Here is a 20,587-nt window from a genome sequence, read left to right as displayed (position 1 = left end):
TTATTTACAAAAATAACGCTCTTAGACTTCCGCTCAAGCTGCAAGACGTACTGTGTATGAAAAGAGAGCAAAAAGAAACCACATGTTTTCGCGCTCGACTTATCGAATATTGCTGGACTCCCACTCATAATTGACCATGTGTAATTCGCTCTCAACTACACAGTACAGTATCGGCCGTTTCCACAGCTCAGCACTATTTTCAGTAAAACTCATGTTTTTTTTGCGCTCCCTAGTTTATCAGCTGTTTCACAGCCCTGTCTTGGCATTTATTATTATTATTGTTGTTGTTGTCATTGTCGTATCTCTTCTTTTTTTTTTTTTTTTTTTTCGTTTCAGTTATAAATTGCATTTTTCCGTAATTCTTGTACACTATTCTATACTAGGCCTAGGCTTGACCTATTTTTTTTTTAAATAATGACCTTGATGCCTTTCAAGTTGGCCTTGCTGCGCCTCAAATTAACGAACAACCGGAGGCCAACTTGCTGTGCCCCCCTATTCCATCAATATATAAGTACCCGAGGGAACTTTATATAGTGTATATTTAAAGAAAATGCACATAAATATAAATAAACATAAACGTAAATTGCATTATTGTGTTATATAATGTTAGTTCGTCGTATGGCTCGTAAATTTGGAATGAAAGAGGTTGGAGAAGATGATGATTGGACACTCTATTGGACGGATTATTCTGTTGCATTAGAAAGAGTTATGGAGATGAAAAAGTATCAGGTAATTTGAAAAAGAATAAATATCAAGTTATTTTATTTTAATCAAGATTTAAGTAAATAAGTAAATTCGTTATTAAACACAAGAGGATTTGAACCTTTAAAATGTGTAGTGTTAATATAAAATCCTGTACAATATGCTTGTCTAGGATTGTAAATGAAAAATGACCTAATAAACACATTATCATGTGCAGAGGTCACTTAACTTAAATGCCATGTGACATCTTTTTGTTTTCATTATGCGCATCCTTACTGCATATTGATTTTTAAATTTACAACCTGGTTTTTTATCAAATCATTTAAAAACAAAATGCCTAATAAACGGTTCCAAATAAGCAAAACTATTACTGCATTTTAACTTTTTTTTTCCTAGAAAATTAATCATTTCCCAGGAATGAGTGAAATTTGTCGAAAGGATCTGCTAGCGCGTAATCTGACACGTTTACAGAAGTTGTTTCCGAAAGAATTTGCAATTTTTCCAAGGACTTGGGTGCTTCCTGCAGAGTAAGTTGAATTTAGTTACCTTGCTGAAAAAAATAAAGGAATATTTTGGTATAATAATAATATTTATTAATTCTTAATTCATTAAATTGTACACTGATTCAGCAAGGAATTAGTTGAGTTAATTAAGAATCATCATAATAAATCTTATACTTTTAAAACATTTTTTCGTTTGCTTCCATAGTTATGGTGATTTTTTAGCATTTTGTCGTACAAAGAAAAACAAAACATACATCTGCAAGCCAGAAAGTGGTTGTCAGGGTAAAGGAATATTTATAACCAAAAATATTAAAGACATCAAACCAGGGGAACATCAAGTCTGTCAACAATATGTGTCCAAGGTAAATGTGCTTATTGCCACCCTTTCTGTAAATGCTGTGGAAAAAAGATTGATTAATATGATCATTGTATTTGTTCCAACATATTATAAATCTTGAAACCAATGTTTTACTAATTTTTATGTTTTCCTTTTATTAGCCGTTTCTCATTGATGGATTTAAATTTGATCTACGAATTTATGTGTTAGTTACATCTTGTGATCCATTAAGAATATACGTTTACAAAGATGGCCTGGCACGATTTGCTACTATAAAGTATATTGAACCAACTAGTAACAATACAGTAAGTGTTTAAGTAAAAAATCTGGCATTAGCCAACCAATGGAAATTGGGTTTGATACTCGTAGACCAAAATGGTTTGAATGATTTAGGCCTTGGCCTAGCCTCTCGTTATTTGTGCAATAGAACTAATTTAATTCAAATGTTCTATTTTCACCTCATTACAATTGCACTACATACTCATTATTTGTAGAATATTTAGTTGAATACAGTACTGTAGTCTTGAATAAACATGGATAATAATAATAAATATGCATTGTTTTATACTGTTATAATTATACTGTATGTTTTTCAGGATGAACAGTGTATGCACCTTACAAACTATGCAATAAACAAGCATAGCTCAGACTTTATTCGTGATGATGACTGTGGAAGCAAAAGGTAATACTCTCTACTAAAACAATTAATTTTCATTGTTTTATACAATAATTGAGTCACATACACTGTGTTATTTTGTGTTAAGCAATATTCTAGTCCTAGATAGTAGACCTAGTATAAGTAAGTATGCCTAGCTGGATAGTGAGTACAGTAAAAATGATCATTTATTTATTCAACTTATTTTATTGATATACTGTATGTAATGTTGTTTTTAAAAAAGGGATTTATGCAATATAATTATTGTGAAAGCTTTCGTAATTCATGCATTCACCAACATAGGCCATGACTTGTTTTTAAAAAATTGATCCTTTTTCGGAAATGTTCTGGCCCTGTGCAAGTCAGGTTTTGATAAATTAGCTTTATTGTTTCATTATCCTAGTAGTAATACCCCCAGTCTTCTGAAAATAAACCAAAACCAAATATTAAACATTATCAAAGATACTATAGAAAGTTTTTATAAATAGGCTATGAATTTATTATTATTTTATGAATTGCAAAGTCGGCTGAATAGTTTGTAGGCTGGATCATCCCGCTGCACATATTTTTAACTTGAATCTTAATTTCTCTTCAGGAAAATAACAACAGTGGATCGTTGGTTTGAAAAGAATGGTTATGATATCAAGAAAATCTGGGCTGATATGGAAGATGTAATCATTAAGACTTTAATCTCGGCTCATCCGATTTTAAAGCATAACTATCGTACATGCTTCCCAAACCATGTAAAGGGCAGTGGATGTTTTGAAATTCTAGGATTTGATCTGATGCTAGATAGAAAGTTGAAGCCATGGGTGTTAGAGGTATGGACAGTTGTGCCTTAATATGAGGTTAATATCCTTATGTTAATTCTTATCCATACCAGTTATGCCAACACACATAAGCTATTTGATTTAATTTTCCTTATTTAATTTCATTTTCAGAGGACTAAGTAAATTGACATCTTTATGGGCTATCTTTTAACAAAAAAATGTCTTATTAGTTGTTCTATGCAATAGTAACATTCTTATTGTTAGATAAAATGGAGATAGATGGTTTCAAGTTTCACTTTTAAATCCTGTTAAATTGTTAATTAATTATTTCCAGGTAAATCATTCACCCAGCTTCCATACAGATGCAAAACTTGACAAAGAAGTTAAAGAAGGATTTCTTTATGATGCCCTTTGTATTATGAACTTGTCACCATTTGATCGAAAAAAATGTATTGAAGAAGAGAAAAAGAAAATCAAAGAAAGATTGATGAATCGATCAAAACCGAAGGAATCAAGGTATTATAGATATACTATAGAGACCAACATTTTCATGGCCCCACGCTTTTACATCTGTTTTGCGACCTTTTAGTTTTCACGATTTCATTTTATTGACAATTTTGGCCTTATTATGCTTAATTCTTAAATTTTTATTTGACTTTACCTTAATTATACGCATTTACTCATATCAACGGCTTTGCCCAGGTATGAAATGAGTGATTTCATCAAATACTAACTAGGCCGCTGTTCATTGACAAGGCTTTCACCATACTTACTCACTGTTTCCGAGTACAGTACTTGGGAAAATGACATACGCGGCTACATGTGATGGGGGAATATCTTACACATTGAACAAAATGCTTTATTAATACCATTGGAATTATACATATGCCGAGGCTAGTTAGAATGAGTTATATAATCATACATGGGCTTGTAATGGCATTTACACATCAACATTACAACTCGACCCCTACCCCAAAAAATGGGCATGGCACCAAAGAATAATATCCCTACTTTTGATAATCGAAGTCTATTGATTGATTGATTGAATTTATTTGATGCTCAACATTAAAATTACATACAGACAAAAGACAAAATAACGAGCATCAGGAACACCCATTAGGCCGGGTAAAACCAGCCCATTTCCAATGGGGTCCAAATTGCACATAAAACAATAAAAAATACAACATTTATAAAATAACATACATATAAATAAATAAATAAATAAATATATATTATATATATATATGAGATCCCGCTTCGTGAATAAAAATACTGAATAGATGAGGGCGTATCAATTTGATTTCTGGTGCGTGTGCGTACAATTGAGGGACTAGTGCTGTTCCGCCGTACCACGCCGAGAATGTTAAAGAGTCGCTATTCTACCATGAAAGCCCCAGTGGTCTAATGGTTAGGACAACTTGTAAAAAAAACAGGCAAAAACAGGGCTTCCATTACGGTTATAATTTGTTTCACAATAAAATACACATATCTGTAGAATGATCAGACTTAAATGCAAATTGACAATCATCTGTAACTAATGAGTCATTGCATAAATTAACTAAAATACATTCAAAAACCTTAGACGAAATACAAGCTAAAGCAATAGGACAATAATTATTTTTAGACTTAATATCACCAGTCTTATTTTTTTAAATAATCATAATAGTAGGGACAATAGTCATAATACAGACAATGCAAATGATTATCTTTACCTAAATATACAAACATTTTGATCAAGAACTCTATTAAATACCAAGGAGCTAAATTATGGAATTCAGTCCATGTAGATATTAAAAATGCATTTACAACTTCTAAATTTAAATTAGTATACAAGAACTATTTACTTTCAAGATTTGATGAACGTTAAATATATATATTTTATAAGACCAGTTAAGATCTGATAATATGGTTTAAATAGAAATTATAGCTTTGTTTTCTTTATTTATTATTAGTTTAATAACTAACCCCCTACCCCACATCCCCCCCCCCTCTTTCTCTCTAGCGGGCTCACTTCCGTGCACTTAGCCAGATGAAATTTAAGATAATTGACCGACAAAATTGTTAAGGAACTTAAATAAAGATTCTGACAAAATCAATAGTTATATGCATTATTATGCATATAACCTAATAAAAGTTTGACATCTTTGTCATATCCATTGGATTAAACTAGACTAGGCCTATTTTACTTGTGAAAAAAAGTCATGCGCACCCCTAGCCTAGTCGGGCCTGACTATGCTAGCCCTTCTCTATGAACTATACACAGCAAATGGTGAGCTCACATCAGTCACCAAAAAAAGTGCTATAATGATTTTGAACCACTTTCTCATAGGTTGTAATCGATACTATATTAAATTTTATAATTATGTTATTTAAAAAAAAAATACTTGGGATGCAAATCCGACTATTCAGAAATATAAAACAAATGTCAAAATTTGATTCTGAATCCTTTTCAAGTTACTTTACTTTCATTGAAATTTTTGACATTTTCAGGTGCAAGTCAATTGATTAACAAAATTTATTTATTAGGAAACATCTTTGCCCAATTAGGATATCTGAGGTTATTTGAATATTTATTATTATTATATTAAAAAGACTGCCTTTTTTCGTGTTTTTTATCAGTTTTTTAAGGTATGAGTGTGCTACTCAACTCAATAGAACAAATAGATGAAAACTGTAGAAAGTTTTTTTTTAATTTTTTTAATTTTGAAGGCGTGAAGAGATGGAAGAATGCCAAGCATCAGCAAATGAAGCTCAGATGAAGTATGAAGCTGAACATAGTGGGGATTTTAGACGTATCTATCCCATTGAGGGTCATGAGAAGTATGAACAATTTTTTCAGCATAGTGGTTCTTTATTCCAGCAAACAGCAGCATCAAAAGCTAGAGGAGAATGTGCACGGTAAATAGATTATTGATTTACTTACATTACATATTACCAACTTCTCTATTTTAATTCAAGACTATTACCCCTGTTACAATGAACATTATCCAGAATTGTGTAACCCATGTCATATCCGAGATGCAGAAATGTGAGCCAGTAACAAGTAATTTATAACTTTATTATTCAGACAACAAAGAGAAGAAATTAGAGCAAAACAGGAAAAATTAGAATGTATGTTGAAGAAAAATCGACCAGCTAGTAAAGAAAAGGAAATGCTCCGACCTGAAAGTCCTGGCAGTGAAAAAACTAAGCGCAGGACTTTAATGAGATGTTCAGTTCCAAGGGTTGCTAGGAGACCATATAGATTACCAACGGATGTAAGGATAAGTATTCTTTTGTGCACCTTATTTTATTACCTATTGTGGCTACCAGTGTTCTAAATATAAATCCGTAAGTCAAATTACTGAAAAAAATGACAATGCTGTGGGTATCAGTGGCTGGATCTCAATGGAGATAAAAAATAAAATAAACAAAACGATAAAGTTAAACAGTCGGAAATAAATTGCAGAAATTTTTGGTTACGCTAGTGAGCCATGCTGCCTGAATGGATTGGAATAAAGGAAAGGAGGCAAAACAAAAACTGTTGAATAGAGGCTGGAGAGAGTAGAGTAAAAAACAAGAAAGCTTGGTACAGTAGATATAAACAATTTTGGAATAGAGAACTAAATAAAAACTCAAATGGTGATTAATATTGAAACTTGAGATGTCAATGGAATAATTTTACCAATCCAGGAGAAAGGTTTTGTGGTTTTAAGTAGTAATTCCCAGTGTTTTTTTAGTTTTGTCACTCCATTTGACAACATGGTCTATTGCAACTACTCTGAAATTTGCGAGTGACCAGCTGAATTAAAATTTTCAACTAAATGTTGATAATTAATGTTTTGATTGCTGATCTATGTTGTGTCATACTGCTTACCACAAATATAAGGGCATATAAGATAAATGTCAGTTTTTGGTAAGACAATGAATATAATAAACATAAATTGTTGTCATGTTTTATTTTGAAGACGTCGTCATGTTAAAAAATTAGAGTAGTAGGTGGGATCTGTTATGCACCTATGATGTATGTAGTGATACAGTACACTATATGACACAAAATAGTCAGCACTAAAAACATGGATGGTAATTTATGTGTGCATGTTCTAACATAATACGTTTGCACCGATAACCTAACTCGTCCCAAGTGACAAATTCAAATCTAATTTTGTCATCTGTTGACATCCATGGTGACTTTTTCTTTATTTTAAAGGATGCCAAAGTTGACTACCACCAGCCGATAGATAGTATGCGACCATTGGACATCAGTGAGGATGATGAACTTGATAGAGTTAGTGCATTACTACAACGTGATAACCTTGTCCGAGGTTTAGGAGTAGTAGAACATGTGTACAGGCTTTTACATTGTACACCAGGTACTGTGGGTGTCTTAAAGAGTGCAGATAGAGCTGTTAATGTAAGTATAATCGGGCTACCTCTGGTAATGTTATAATAAATACAATACCAACAACAATACCACTACTGTTTCGTAAAAGGAATTGAATAATGTATTTGTATCAATTAACTATAGTGTTGCTATAAATTTTCTAAAATTAGTTAATATTCAAATAACGAATGTTTATGAGTGTAATAGTAAAAATAATTTCATGAGATGGAAGAACATTTGATTTTTCACCAAATGAAAATTTGTACCATTGCATGAATATCAAACATTCATTATTCTATAACACACCTACTTTTAATGAGAGGGCTAGGCCAACGGGTTAAAACAATTGGAGAAGGCATACTGTAGTAGAACAGACGCTGTCGCTTTCGAACATGCAGCCTAGTTTAGCCTTATGCCTCATATTCGGGTATTCCAGTTGCTCACTTTGTAAGAATGACCGCAATTATAATTATAACAAAATTGCACCCGCATCCTGCATATACCGAAATTGCACTCTTTTTGATGAATTAAGAGTTCAATAGAATATTTATTAAATGTCATGTGACCACAATCATCCAATAAAATGACAAGAATCTATTCAGGTGTGTTATAATAAATACATTGTGATATTTATCAATTAGAAATGCAATATATTATTCACAAACAGGGCCATATCCTTGTGGTGCCTAGGTGAGGGGGTGTGAAGTAGATGGGTGTCAAGGATGGTCCTGTGTTGTTCACACATATACTATATACACAGATCTATACATAGATTATACTGTATGGAGATCTCTTATTAGCATTCTTTAAGATGCATTTTAATCTTGTTGGGGAATCTTAATGTCAAAAAGTGGTTAGGTTGACTGGTGGCTATATCCCTGGCTTATTCTACTGTATCTGCATAATGATTTACTATCCTAAAATCATTACTAATACTAAATCATATAATAGCCACAATGCAATACTAATTATTAAAAATCATACACATTCATTACTTTTGTATTTAAACTATGTATTTCAAGTTTTTAAATAGTTAGTTTTAATTATCTAGAAACTGTTTTTAATGTATTAATATCCAGAAAAACAAAATGCTGGGTCAATCTTTTAGGTGAGGAATTTCCTAGGAGCTAGAAGATTATATTCCAGTTTGACGTATTGCAATCGACATAATAAATATTTACACCTTGAACCACCCCCTAGCCAGAAGAAATCAGAACAAGAACAAAAGCTAGGACATAAAAAGAACAGTCAGAAAAATGATCAGCTAGATTTTGAGATAACAAACTCAAGTACTAGGCCAGGAGTTAGGCTGAATAGTGGTAGTACTAGGCTAGAAAGCCACTCGGACGAGAACACTAACTCCAATGCTACACATCAGATTAGCAAGGAACCTAGGCTAGCATGGAAAAACAATTCAAGACATAATGCATTTAGTGGAATCAGCAAAAGTTCACAATTTAGGAAAGTTCAGAGAGAGTTCTTGCAGAATCCTGATTTGAGCATTGAAAATGACCAAGATTTAGGCCCATATATCACTCCTTTGCTTTTACTTACAAGTTTAAATTATCCTAAAGTTAATTGTACTAGTAACAATTCAACATCATCTGAGAAAGTAAGTAAATAATTTTTCTGTAGATTTTTTTATTTTTAAAAAGCGCTCACAAAATAGTACTATAAAAATTATTTTTAATTAATTTTATGGATGTATAAAAAAATAAGATCTATAAACTAAGACCAAAGGTATACTATACATTTTACTGAAAATCTCAACACATCACCCTTTTAGTGGTAATAGAATAATCTAAATCTCTCTCACTAACATATCTTGGGTCTAAACTTTATAGATCTTTTTTTATAGACACCCATCATCGGTTCTAAAAAAGTAAGACCTAAGATATCTTAGTTTTCTAAATCTAAAAACTTCATTATGATACTAACTGGTGTGTCAATTAACTAAATCTTATTAATAATTAGCAAATATCTATCTCATTCTTTTTCTACTCCTTGTGTTCATGTTCTGCTAACAGCAGCAAGCTGAGTGTCACAACCTCACAAATAATCCTTCTGAAAAGCTGGACAGCACTGCAATAAAAATCACCATGACTACTTCAAAATCACAGGTGACTATCAGTACATGGGGAACTAGAAGGGTCATTTTAATAAATTAGTTCATACAAGAAATTAGCTGCACCATTGCACTTTAACTATTGCATATTATATTGTTTTTGGTCCTTGCACATGGATTTCATTCATTAATAATGATTAAATAAACATACCTTATATCAATATTGGTAATTTGGAATGTGACTGGCTATACGTACAGCGACGGTACGTATAACGACTGTTATACGGTACTTAAACGTACCGCGACAGGCAACCAATTATAGAGCATTTAGATGTCGTGTGTTAATCCATGTGATTTAGGATTAACTTTTTTCCGTTCTTTTATTGATCCGCACTTGGTGGATAACCCCTTATTATTGTCTGGATAAAGTTGCACACAAAATTACGCGCACATAGGTGTCTAAAATGCGAAAAATCAACTTTCTACGCGTTTCATGTCATTTTAAGCATGTACAATTTACCACGCGCATGCACATTTTTACGTGCGTGGTGCGCACATAGCGTTAAAAACATCTTTTTTCATGTGAATTTTGTTTTTCCAGTCTTATCTAGTAATTTTTAATAATTTCGACTTAAAATCACTGGCTTAAAATATGGCTAACCGGACATTTTGACGTCATATGGCCACTCAATAATATAAAATATAAGATTTTTGTCTCTTTTGTCATAGCTCATCACAGTTAATAGAGCCTGAGGGCTTCTCCACTTATCCGTTTTCCATTTTCCCCCAGATTTTGATATTGTCTAGGTCAATCAATTATCTTTCGCATGAGTTACCATTTTAAAAATGTTTATATTAAACGTCATCATGTTCAAAAGCGTGAATAACTTGGGTCACTTATTTTCATCATTCAAGTAAATTTCAATGTGTTATAGCTCCGCAGAATGAAAAGTGATACTCATGATTAAAATGTTTTCTGGAAGCTGTTGAATTGTAGATACGAATTCATTTACAAATTTTGCGCATCGGATATTGTGACGCCATCATATGGCCAGTTGAATTATAAACGTCATATTTTGCGTCATAGTTCATGACATTTAAAAGAGCATGCATCCATATTCTACGTATCCAAATTTCTTCAACATGTTAATATGTTGTTGCTCAGATAATTCCCTTCCAAAATTGCTACGTGCTTCATTTTGATGACATCATCATGTTAACAATTATAATAAAAGGCGGGTCCCATTATTTTCACCTATTCTGCACTGTATGTAGTATGTATACAGTATATAGTTTACTGTATACTGTATATACTTAGACACAAAATAAAGGTCATAATTCTTCAGGTCATAATGGCATAATCGTTTTTCTGTGCGCATGACGTGCACGTAGCGTTTGCGTGGCGGATAACCTAACTCGTCCGTAGTGACAAGTTCAAATCTAGTTTATGGAAGGGGTTTTTCTGCAAGCCAGTTGTGTGGCGTGGTGGGTTTGTGATGAGGCTATGGCCTAGAGGTTGTGGGATCGATTCTCTGCTTGACGACTTAAGAGAGAGATAAGAGTTTTAATATTTAGGACGAGTTTTATTATTTAGGACGAGTTTTACTATTTAGGACGAGTTTTAATATTTAGGACGAGTTTTATTATTTAGGACAAGTTTTACTATTTAGGACGAGTTAAATATTTAGGACGAGTTTTATTATTTAGGACGAGTTTTACTATTTAGGACGAGTTTTACACGTTGTACGTCCAGCTGCGGCCAACTGCGGTACGTATAACAAAATACACGTTATACGTCCAGCGGCTGTACGTATAACTATCTTTTGTTATACGTCCAGTGGCAGTACGTATATCCTTGTCCATTTGGAATTTAGCTAATGAAGTGCCGTAGTTTTGAGCAAGAGTTTTGCAAAACGGCTGAAAGATCAGCTAAATTGATTCCTAGTATGAATAAGAATGTCACAGAATGAAAGAAAACGATCAAAAGTATTGTCAAAGAATCGTGTTTTTTTTTATCATAAATTGCTAATTTCCACTGACAGCTATCAGAATTCATCTTTATTGTTTTCTACTATGTACAATTGTAGACTCTTAATGGTAGGTGTCATCCACATCCTCCAGTACACAGTGGACAGTGGCGATCAGCAGCCCCAAGAAGTCGACTGCTAAGTCAAACTAATTCATCACACTACCTCATACAGAACCCATCAACTACAACCCAGCGACAGCGCTTTGATCCACGGAAGGTGCTTCCACAAAATCGAGATATATGGCAGAGTGCAGTAGTTCCAGAAGAGCACAAGATAAAGGACGGAATACAGGATGATTGTGTCAGAGTGGGAGGTAGAGCAAATGCTGATGCTGATTACTTAAGTAATATAGGCCCAGTTCCTCTAAGAAGGGTTCTTAGTGCCAGCTCTTCCAAAAGAGACTTAGGTGAGAAATTACCTACTTTAGTATCTTAGCTACTAATAAATTGTGTATCAGATTCTTTTCTAATCCTAAAAAATCTCTTTTTTTACAGGCCATCGTACAAACCACAGATTATTAACAACAAGTAGTTCATTAAACCTTCCTAGTAATGTGGTATGCTCACCACCCTCAAATGTATGCCTTAGTAGCACTGGTTACGGGTTCTCAAATGTTGTTCGTGTGTCTCAAAGCCCTTTGCAAGGTGGTGGTGCCTTAAGTTTATCATTAGTGTCAGGGCCAGCTCCAGTTGTCCAACGACCAGACTTGAGGTGTAGCACACATAGTGCTGGTAGTAGCCAGGGTGGAGTGGCTATTGAAACTAATACAAGGTAGGTTGATACTAATAATTGGGAAAATGCTAGTGTATGGTTTATGCTGCTAACAATGCACGGGTAGAATGAATGATAAATTAATTTGATTTGATTAAGTTAATTTGAGTAACAATTTATATAATTCACCAGAAATCAAACTCAAAATGTGATTCACTGGAAAGTGACCACAGAATATGACCCCATTTACACTTCATCGACGATTTATTAGCCGGCCCGAAGCTGGCTTTCTTTTTAGCCCGCAATGTGTTTACACTTACCCAAAAAGATGGCCTCGGGGCCCCTACTTGCTCTCGCGGAAGAGTGCTCGATGGTACAATTTCTCTACATTCACGTCATGTCCGCTCATGTGCGCTACCAACTGTCTGTCAACCAAAGTTAATATTATTAAGCGTTGTCGATCTACACTAGGCCTATCGAACTTTATCAAAAAAAGCATCAAATAACGATATTTAATATGGATCAAAACAATTGTATTATTGCTTTATACTACTAATGTTTGCGTCTCGTTTTCTGAAGAATAGTAGTAGATCAATTCATCTTAACCACTTTAATTTCAACGAAGAAACTAGGCCTCTAGGCCTAGCCTATTAGATGAAGCCTGTTTGTTTATATTTTACATACATGTATTTCCGGTTCAGCAGTAATTTTCGTGAACTTTAAACTATAGTTGACCCAGAACATTCATTTTATGACCGCGAGTGTTTACACTATACGAAGTGCCGACCCGCAATTGCCGGATCAAAATTGCGCCGGCTCGAGGCCGGCTCGGTTGTTCCCAGAGTGTTTACACTTGTACACTGTTGGCTCGTAGCCGGCCTCAGGCTCGCTAAAAGCTAAAGTGTAAATGGGGTCTATGGCTGCATCAGTCAGCCAAGATACACCAGTTTAATTCACCTCCTATTCAGACTGCTCCACTAGCCTCTCATCAACGCGAGAACACATTCTTATGTGATCCTTAATTGTATGCAAAATTTACCAAGAAATTATTTATTTTGTCACTAACCATGAGTTAAATTATAAATTTAAACAAGAAAGGCCATATACATGGCTGCCGTACCGTGCTCAAATTTGAGTTATAGTCCGGTGGCAGGAGGGGAGACTCACCACTCGAAAGGGGACAAATTGCCATCCAAACTTCCTAGACCAGAATTTTCCGTAGATTACGAATATGGAAGGTAATCGATCAGGATAGGAAGCGTTTTCGAGATATAAGTTCAAAATTGACCAATTACAACAATGTATTATGTATGTATCTATATATAAATTTACGTAAGGGAAAATTTCGGTAAATCACGCCTTCTAGAATTTTTACTCGATGGTATATAAAGTTGGTTCGTACTTTCGGTACTGATTTTAACCACCTGATGTAACCCTGTTTACTAAATAAATTGAGTTAGATAATTAGTTATTGACGATTAAAACAAATTTAGGTTCAACGATTTGCCCCAAATAGGGTTGTTTTCCGATTGTGGTATACACTGTATAATGTATGTCTATCTTGAAAAATACCCACACACAATAATACGAGGATGCTTCGCATTTTCCTGCTATGATAATTGTTTTTAATAGCTGAAAACCGGTTGAACAGCTCGAGTACAGCATCATAATGTTGAAGACAGGCCGATTTTCTTAAAAAAGTACTATTTTGATAGATTTAATATACGTTTATACAAATGTATTCATTTGGGATGAATGGAACATTCCATATTATTTGGTTTAACCATGGAGGTAAATTTATGGGCCCTTAGAGAATAAACTTAAAACCTTAAGATATAGTATTGCAATACTATACAATACTGTAAATACGTATTAACCACTTTTTTGAGTGTGGGTAGGCCCTATTCTTAGATTATAAACATATACTATACAAATAAACTATGTTACTGACAGTTGCTTCTCAATGTTTGTATTAATTAGTAATTACAAAAAATATAAACGTCGTAGTGGTGTATCGTTACATGTACTTTACTATTTCAATCGACTATGACAGTGACAGTTTTATCAAAGTATTAAATCGCAAATGTTTTACTGTATTTAGTGGTATATTATTTTTAGGCCTATAAAACATGAAAACAATATTTTGTTACTAAGTGGATAAAGAATATATTTAAAAATTGTTCCTCTTTCTACCTATCCTCTTCCCCATCCATTAACCCTAATGTTACATACAACACAAATTGGGTTTGTTTAAAAATCAAAAATTTGGACTCATTTTGTGACAAGTTTTTCTTTCAGAAGTAATTCCCAGGGTGCTAATTGGTTGACTACATAAATCATCGTGTCTATTAATTCGTTTCTGTAAACGACAATGTATTATAGTCCTGCGGTACATACATTGTAAATCGCCATTTTTTTTACGCTGAAATTTCGAGAACCATCTGTGGGCACGACCGTGTACCATCTAGTCATAAATGTCTGAAGAATAGTAGTAGATCAATTCATCTTAACCACTTTAATTTCAACGAAGAAACTAGGCCTCTAGGCCTAGCCTATTAGATGAAGCCTGTTTGTTTATATTTTACATACATGTATTTCCGGTTCAGCAGTAATTTTCGTGAACTTTAAACTATAGTTGACCCAGAACATTCATTTTATGACCGCGAGTGTTTACACTATACGAAGTGCCGACCCGCAATTGCCGGATCAAAATTGCGCCGGCTCGAGGCCGGCTCGGTTGTTCCCAGAGTGTTTACACTTGTACACTGTTGGCTCGTAGCCGGCCTCAGGCTCGCTAAAAGCTAAAGTGTAAATGGGGTCTATGGCTGCATCAGTCAGCCAAGATACACCAGTTTAATTCACCTCCTATTCAGACTGCTCCACTAGCCTCTCATCAACGCGAGAACACATTCTTATGTGATCCTTAATTGTATGCAAAATTTACCAAGAAATTATTTATTTTGTCACTAACCATGAGTTAAATTATAAATTTAAACAAGAAAGGCCATATACATGGCTGCCGTACCGTGCTCAAATTTGAGTTATAGTCCGGTGGCAGGAGGGGAGACTCACCACTCGAAAGGGGACAAATTGCCATCCAAACTTCCTAGACCAGAATTTTCCGTAGATTACGAATATGGAAGGTAATCGATCAGGATAGGAAGCGTTTTCGAGATATAAGTTCAAAATTGACCAATTACAACAATGTATTATGTATGTATCTATATATAAATTTACGTAAGGGAAAATTTCGGTAAATCACGCCTTCTAGAATTTTTACTCGATGGTATATAAAGTTGGTTCGTACTTTCGGTACTGATTTTAACCACCTGATGTAACCCTGTTTACTAAATAAATTGAGTTAGATAATTAGTTATTGACGATTAAAACAAATTTAGGTTCAACGATTTGCCCCAAATAGGGTTGTTTTCCGATTGTGGTATACACTGTATAATGTATGTCTATCTTGAAAAATACCCACACACAATAATACGAGGATGCTTCGCATTTTCCTGCTATGATAATTGTTTTTAATAGCTGAAAACCGGTTGAACAGCTCGAGTACAGCATCATAATGTTGAAGACAGGCCGATTTTCTTAAAAAAGTACTATTTTGATAGATTTAATATACGTTTATACAAATGTATTCATTTGGGATGAATGGAACATTCCATATTATTTGGTTTAACCATGGAGGTAAATTTATGGGCCCTTAGAGAATAAACTTAAAACCTTAAGATATAGTATTGCAATACTATACAATACTGTAAATACGTATTAACCACTTTTTTGAGTGTGGGTAGGCCCTATTCTTAGATTATAAACATATACTATACAAATAAACTATGTTACTGACAGTTGCTTCTCAATGTTTGTATTAATTAGTAATTACAAAAAATATAAACGTCGTAGTGGTGTATCGTTACATGTACTTTACTATTTCAATCGACTATGACAGTGACAGTTTTATCAAAGTATTAAATCGCAAATGTTTTACTGTATTTAGTGGTATATTATTTTTAGGCCTATAAAACATGAAAACAATATTTTGTTACTAAGTGGATAAAGAATATATTTAAAAATTGTTCCTCTTTCTACCTATCCTCTTCCCCATCCATTAACCCTAATGTTACATACAACACAAATTGGGTTTGTTTAAAAATCAAAAATTTGGACTCATTTTGTGACAAGTTTTTCTTTCAGAAGTAATTCCCAGGGTGCTAATTGGTTGACTACATAAATCATCGTGTCTATTAATTCGTTTCTGTAAACGACAATGTATTATAGTCCTGCGGTACATACATTGTAAATCGCCATTTTTTTTACGCTGAAATTTCGAGAACCATCTGTGGGCACGACCGTGTACCATCTAGTCATAAAAATGTAATAAAAGACCAAATTGTGCTTCAATAAATTTGTTATAATACATATACATAATACATTGTTGTTTGGTCTGGATGGCAATTTGTCTCCTTTCGGGTGGTGATACCCACCCTACCGACCATCCGACTGACTGACCGACCATCCAACCGACCGACATAGTTAGCTGTAGAGTATGTATAATTATTATATAAACTTTAAAATAGTAATATATAAATTTCTAATTAATTTTTCACACTAAGGCATTTCCCAAACTTGAGAAGGTGGAAGTTGTCTGAGCCTACTTACCAGTCCCCATTGTACCTAACGCTAGTTGGCAAGCTCAGTGAGGGTCATCAATGTAGGTGGATATTCTCTCCTCTCCTGCTACCTTCCTAGTTGCATTTCATTCCCATCTAATAGCCTGTTTGTGAAACATTCCTTCCTCCTCCCTAGTGCCTGTAAATCCATGTACTATTGTGTTAATAACAGTGTCTCATTTGTATACTACTTTAAATGCCTTATCAAGAATTCTCAAATGTAAGGTTGTGTTTCTGCAGCCAAAAATTAACTGTTAATCCGATGAAACATTAACCAATAATTACTAATAATTATGATAATGGTTATGCAATATGATTGGTTAAACTTCTGTGTTAGGCTGCAATAAAATTTACAATTTAAGAAAACATCCTACATTTGACATAATGCAAGCAATGGATCTGTTTTGTTGCTTATGAGACAGTTTTTGACAGAATAAACACGGCGAAGCTACCCTTTGAATTTAATTCAAATAAAGGTCTATTTCAACATATTAATTCATAATATACAGGTTGTACTTAATTTTAACATAAAAATAGTAGTTATAATCAATATAGTGAAGCATTTGATAAATAGAATAGGCAAACTGCCTTAAAATAACATGACATGTTTTGAGAAACTATTCTCATCATCAGAACAGAAAACAACGCCTAGAGTACTTATATACCATAGGACAGGTTTTTGTTCTGATTTATGAAAATAGTTCCTCGAAACATGTCAAGTTATTTTAAGGCAGTTTGCCTATTTATCAAATGCCTCACTATATTGATTTTAACGATTTATCTAAAAAATAGTAGTACAAAAATGAGAGGCAGTTATCATATTTGTATAGTGTGTATTATGTTGTATGTTTACACTGTTATTGTAGGGTATTTATCACAGTTTGAATCTTCCTATTTTATAGTTAATTCATATATACATAAATTTTCTACCAAAAATAGATCAACTAAGTCCCAGAGAATAAGAGGAGCATCAAATAGTTTGCGGTTGAAGGTGAGAATGAATTTATATTTTATACCTGTACAGTGTGGAACTGTACAGGTAGGCCTATGCTTTACCCTACCTCACATCTGTGACTTCAGGGTGTACTTGATCATCACTATTGATTGACATATTTATATTTGTTTTCTCGAATCGCTTAAATAGAAAATATGTATTTTATGAATGGTCTTAAATTAGATGCAACACGTGAGCATAAGTATCTTGGTGTTATTCTTGACAGTAGACTGTCATGGAATAATCATGTAGATTACAGACTTGCTGGTTTAATCTTCAGAGTTGCAGGAGGTGCCCATCCTGTTGTTTAAATTGCCTTTATAAATCTTTAATTTTACCAATAATTGAATATGAGCTGCCTGCGTGGATGCCCCAAACACAAAAAATGCTAATAGACTAGAACGTATTCAGAGGTCTGCCACCATACGGATTCTCAAGGTTAAATGGGGCGAAATACCATACACTGATCGACTTAGACGGCTTGGTCTATTAACTTTGAACTCTCGGCGTGATTACATGCTGATTTCTTTTGTTGTTAAATGTCTATATGGTATAACTGACTGTTCATGTATCGTCGAAGGTGTCTCGGTCAATGCAAGGCATTCCGACTCACTTTTGTTTAGACACTAATTCGCCCGCACCACAACCTTTAGTAATTCTCCTGCCAATTTAAACTGTGGGCAGTTTTTCCTGATGATGTAAGAAATTCAGCAGTTGAGGTCTCTTTAACATGCTTTTTTTCGAAAGTCCGACATTACCTCACTGAAAGAGATGTTGTTTCCAATTTTTAATCTTTTTATCTTTTAAATTTGTATATTTATGTACCAATCCCTGATACTCATTTTGAGTCTTAAGAGACTTTTTTATAAGCTTATACAAATGTTTTACTTGGTGCAATATTTTTTGTATTTTTATGTTTTTAAGGGGCAACTGACTCTTTGAGTTATAGTAATTGTTTTGCTTTAGTTGCCCCTGACCATTGTGCTCTGTTTCTGTTCTGTATCTGTGTATTGGTCGAATAAATAAATGAAATGAAATACATATTTTGTACTCTGTGCAATAATGAAAGCAGTATAATCGGAAGAAATTGTCATCTAGATGGTTGTGACATTCTATGCTTGCTCACACTGAGCTAAATAGGCTATTCATTGTGAACATTATCCTGTTTTAAAGCCCCCTTCCCTACGTTTTTTAGATCTAATTTAAGATCACAAACTATATTTAATGTAAAAATAATACTATATGGTCCTATTGCGATAACTTTTTTCGTCTTTAAACGGTTAAAAATGTGAAAAATAAGTCGATTCTAATAATTATAGCGGCCCGGTATAAATCCCAAAATGCATTGCGCGCGGATTGATATTTTTGTTTTTCACCTGTAATTCGCCCACTTTTCGATCGATCGTGAGGCCAAAACAAATGGAAGACTCCTAACTTTTCGGCGAAAATACCGGGTTTTCCCCAATTTGTATCAACGGAGTCTGGCAAAAATAGAAAGACAACTAGAATTTAATTCGTCACTTTGACGAATTATAGGTGATCATTTTTATAATTTTATTGACAGTAATATTTTTTAAACATGCCCTTATGTTAACATACAATCAGAAAATGTTGATGTATGCCATCCTATTATACGCTTATACTATAGTGCTGTGCCTATTATATGCCATATACATTATGTACAGTATATACTGTATATCTATATACAGTGTAGCATTGGTAAAATTACGAACACGTATCATGTTCTAATTTTTCGGCACTGATGACATTATCAAAATAAACTTCTGGATAACAATATCGAAAGATAATGAATTGAGCAATAAAATATAACAATTCGAAGAAAATTTGGCACGTAGAAGGGCGGTGCGCGCTCTTTAAAAATTGTATAACTTTGACGAAAGAGATGAAAAAACTACTTTTTAACTTCAACTGGCCATATGATAACGTCACAACATCCGATAGGCTTAATTTTTATAATAATTCATATCTACATTTCACCAGCTCTCATAATAAGTTATAAACATCAAGGTCAACTTTAATTCAGAAGAGCTGTAAGGTATTCAAATATACCTTGTAGGTGAAATTACGTAACCATTATTTATTATTATAATAATTATAACCGTTATTTAAATTTTAAGATGTGATAACATCATCCAAATAAAAATATTGGAAACTCATAAGTAACATAATTGGTTGAGGTAGAATATATTAAAAATTTTAAGAAAATCGATCACAGATAAGCGAGTTGCGCTCTGTTGAATATGGTGGTTTGTGACAAAAGGGGAAAAAACCCTATTTTAAAAATTCATGTGGCCAAATGATGATGTCATACCATTTTTTACGTCTAATGTGTATATACATTTATATCTACAACTCATTGGCTTCCATAATAAGTTAAAAAATTGGGGGTCACCTTCCATTCTGAAGAGTTATATTCATTTTAAAAAGGCCTTATTTTTTACCATTTTTAGCACTTTTGTACAATTAATGTGCGCATTTTGTCATTTTTAACGTGCTCGTATAGCACTATTTTAAGTCGAAATGGACTCAAATTTGGTGAATGTACCAAGGAAGATGAGTAGAATGAAATTTGTACAAAAATATTGTATTTTTTACGCTTTCTATGTACGCACGCGCAAAAACGTGAGTAATTTTTTAAAACACCCAAATGGCCTAATTCATGCTCTAAATTGATCAAAATGTAATTTTGAGCTTTTTAAATTTTTAACGCGCGATTTCATGCGCGGGCGTTTTTTTTTGCTAATATTTTTACCCTTG

The 20,587-nt window shown here is 33.5% G+C and overlaps 2 protein-coding genes across 8 annotated transcripts in view; both read left to right on the top strand.

Annotated features, from left to right (window-relative positions):
* The window catches only part of LOC144845548 (peroxisomal multifunctional enzyme type 2-like), a 254,730-nt gene that overhangs the window by 158,148 nt on the left and 75,995 nt on the right, over positions 1 to 20,587 (top strand). The gene's annotated exons all lie outside the window — the stretch shown is intronic.
* The window catches only part of LOC144845544 (tubulin polyglutamylase ttll6-like), a 28,221-nt gene that overhangs the window by 5,152 nt on the left and 2,482 nt on the right, over positions 1 to 20,587 (top strand). For 3 of the 7 annotated variants that reach the window (XR_013612564.1, XR_013612563.1, XM_078702944.1), the window contains exons 4-18: positions 611 to 729; positions 1,099 to 1,229; positions 1,411 to 1,567; positions 1,704 to 1,847; positions 2,139 to 2,224; positions 2,793 to 3,018; positions 3,302 to 3,483; positions 5,677 to 5,865; positions 6,035 to 6,224; positions 7,157 to 7,360; positions 8,439 to 8,942; positions 9,358 to 9,450; positions 11,483 to 11,831; positions 11,920 to 12,196; positions 17,755 to 17,806. Coding sequence is in view for 5 of the 7 variants with exons in the window: in XM_078702944.1 (XP_078559070.1) it covers positions 611 to 729; positions 1,099 to 1,229; positions 1,411 to 1,567; positions 1,704 to 1,847; positions 2,139 to 2,224; positions 2,793 to 3,018; positions 3,302 to 3,483; positions 5,677 to 5,865; positions 6,035 to 6,224; positions 7,157 to 7,360; positions 8,439 to 8,942; positions 9,358 to 9,450; positions 11,483 to 11,831; positions 11,920 to 12,196; positions 17,755 to 17,806 (2,903 nt within the window). In the remaining 2 variants the exon portion in view is untranslated. The remainder of the gene's footprint in view (positions 1 to 610; positions 730 to 1,098; positions 1,230 to 1,410; positions 1,568 to 1,703; positions 1,848 to 2,138; positions 2,225 to 2,792; positions 3,019 to 3,301; positions 3,484 to 5,676; positions 5,866 to 6,034; positions 6,225 to 7,156; positions 7,361 to 8,438; positions 8,943 to 9,357; positions 9,451 to 11,482; positions 11,832 to 11,919; positions 12,197 to 17,754; positions 17,807 to 20,587) is intronic. The other 4 variants (XM_078702945.1, XM_078702947.1, XM_078702946.1 and 1 more) reach the window with 4 other exon arrangements.

The sequence above is a fragment of the Antedon bifida genome, chromosome 6 (assembly GCF_963402885.1).
Source record: "Antedon bifida chromosome 6, ecAntBifi1.1, whole genome shotgun sequence".
In the NCBI taxonomy this organism is placed as follows: domain Eukaryota; kingdom Metazoa; phylum Echinodermata; class Crinoidea; order Comatulida; family Antedonidae; genus Antedon; species Antedon bifida.
The sequence above is the reverse complement of the archived record's forward strand: the minus strand, read 5'-3'. Positions and strand labels throughout refer to the sequence as shown.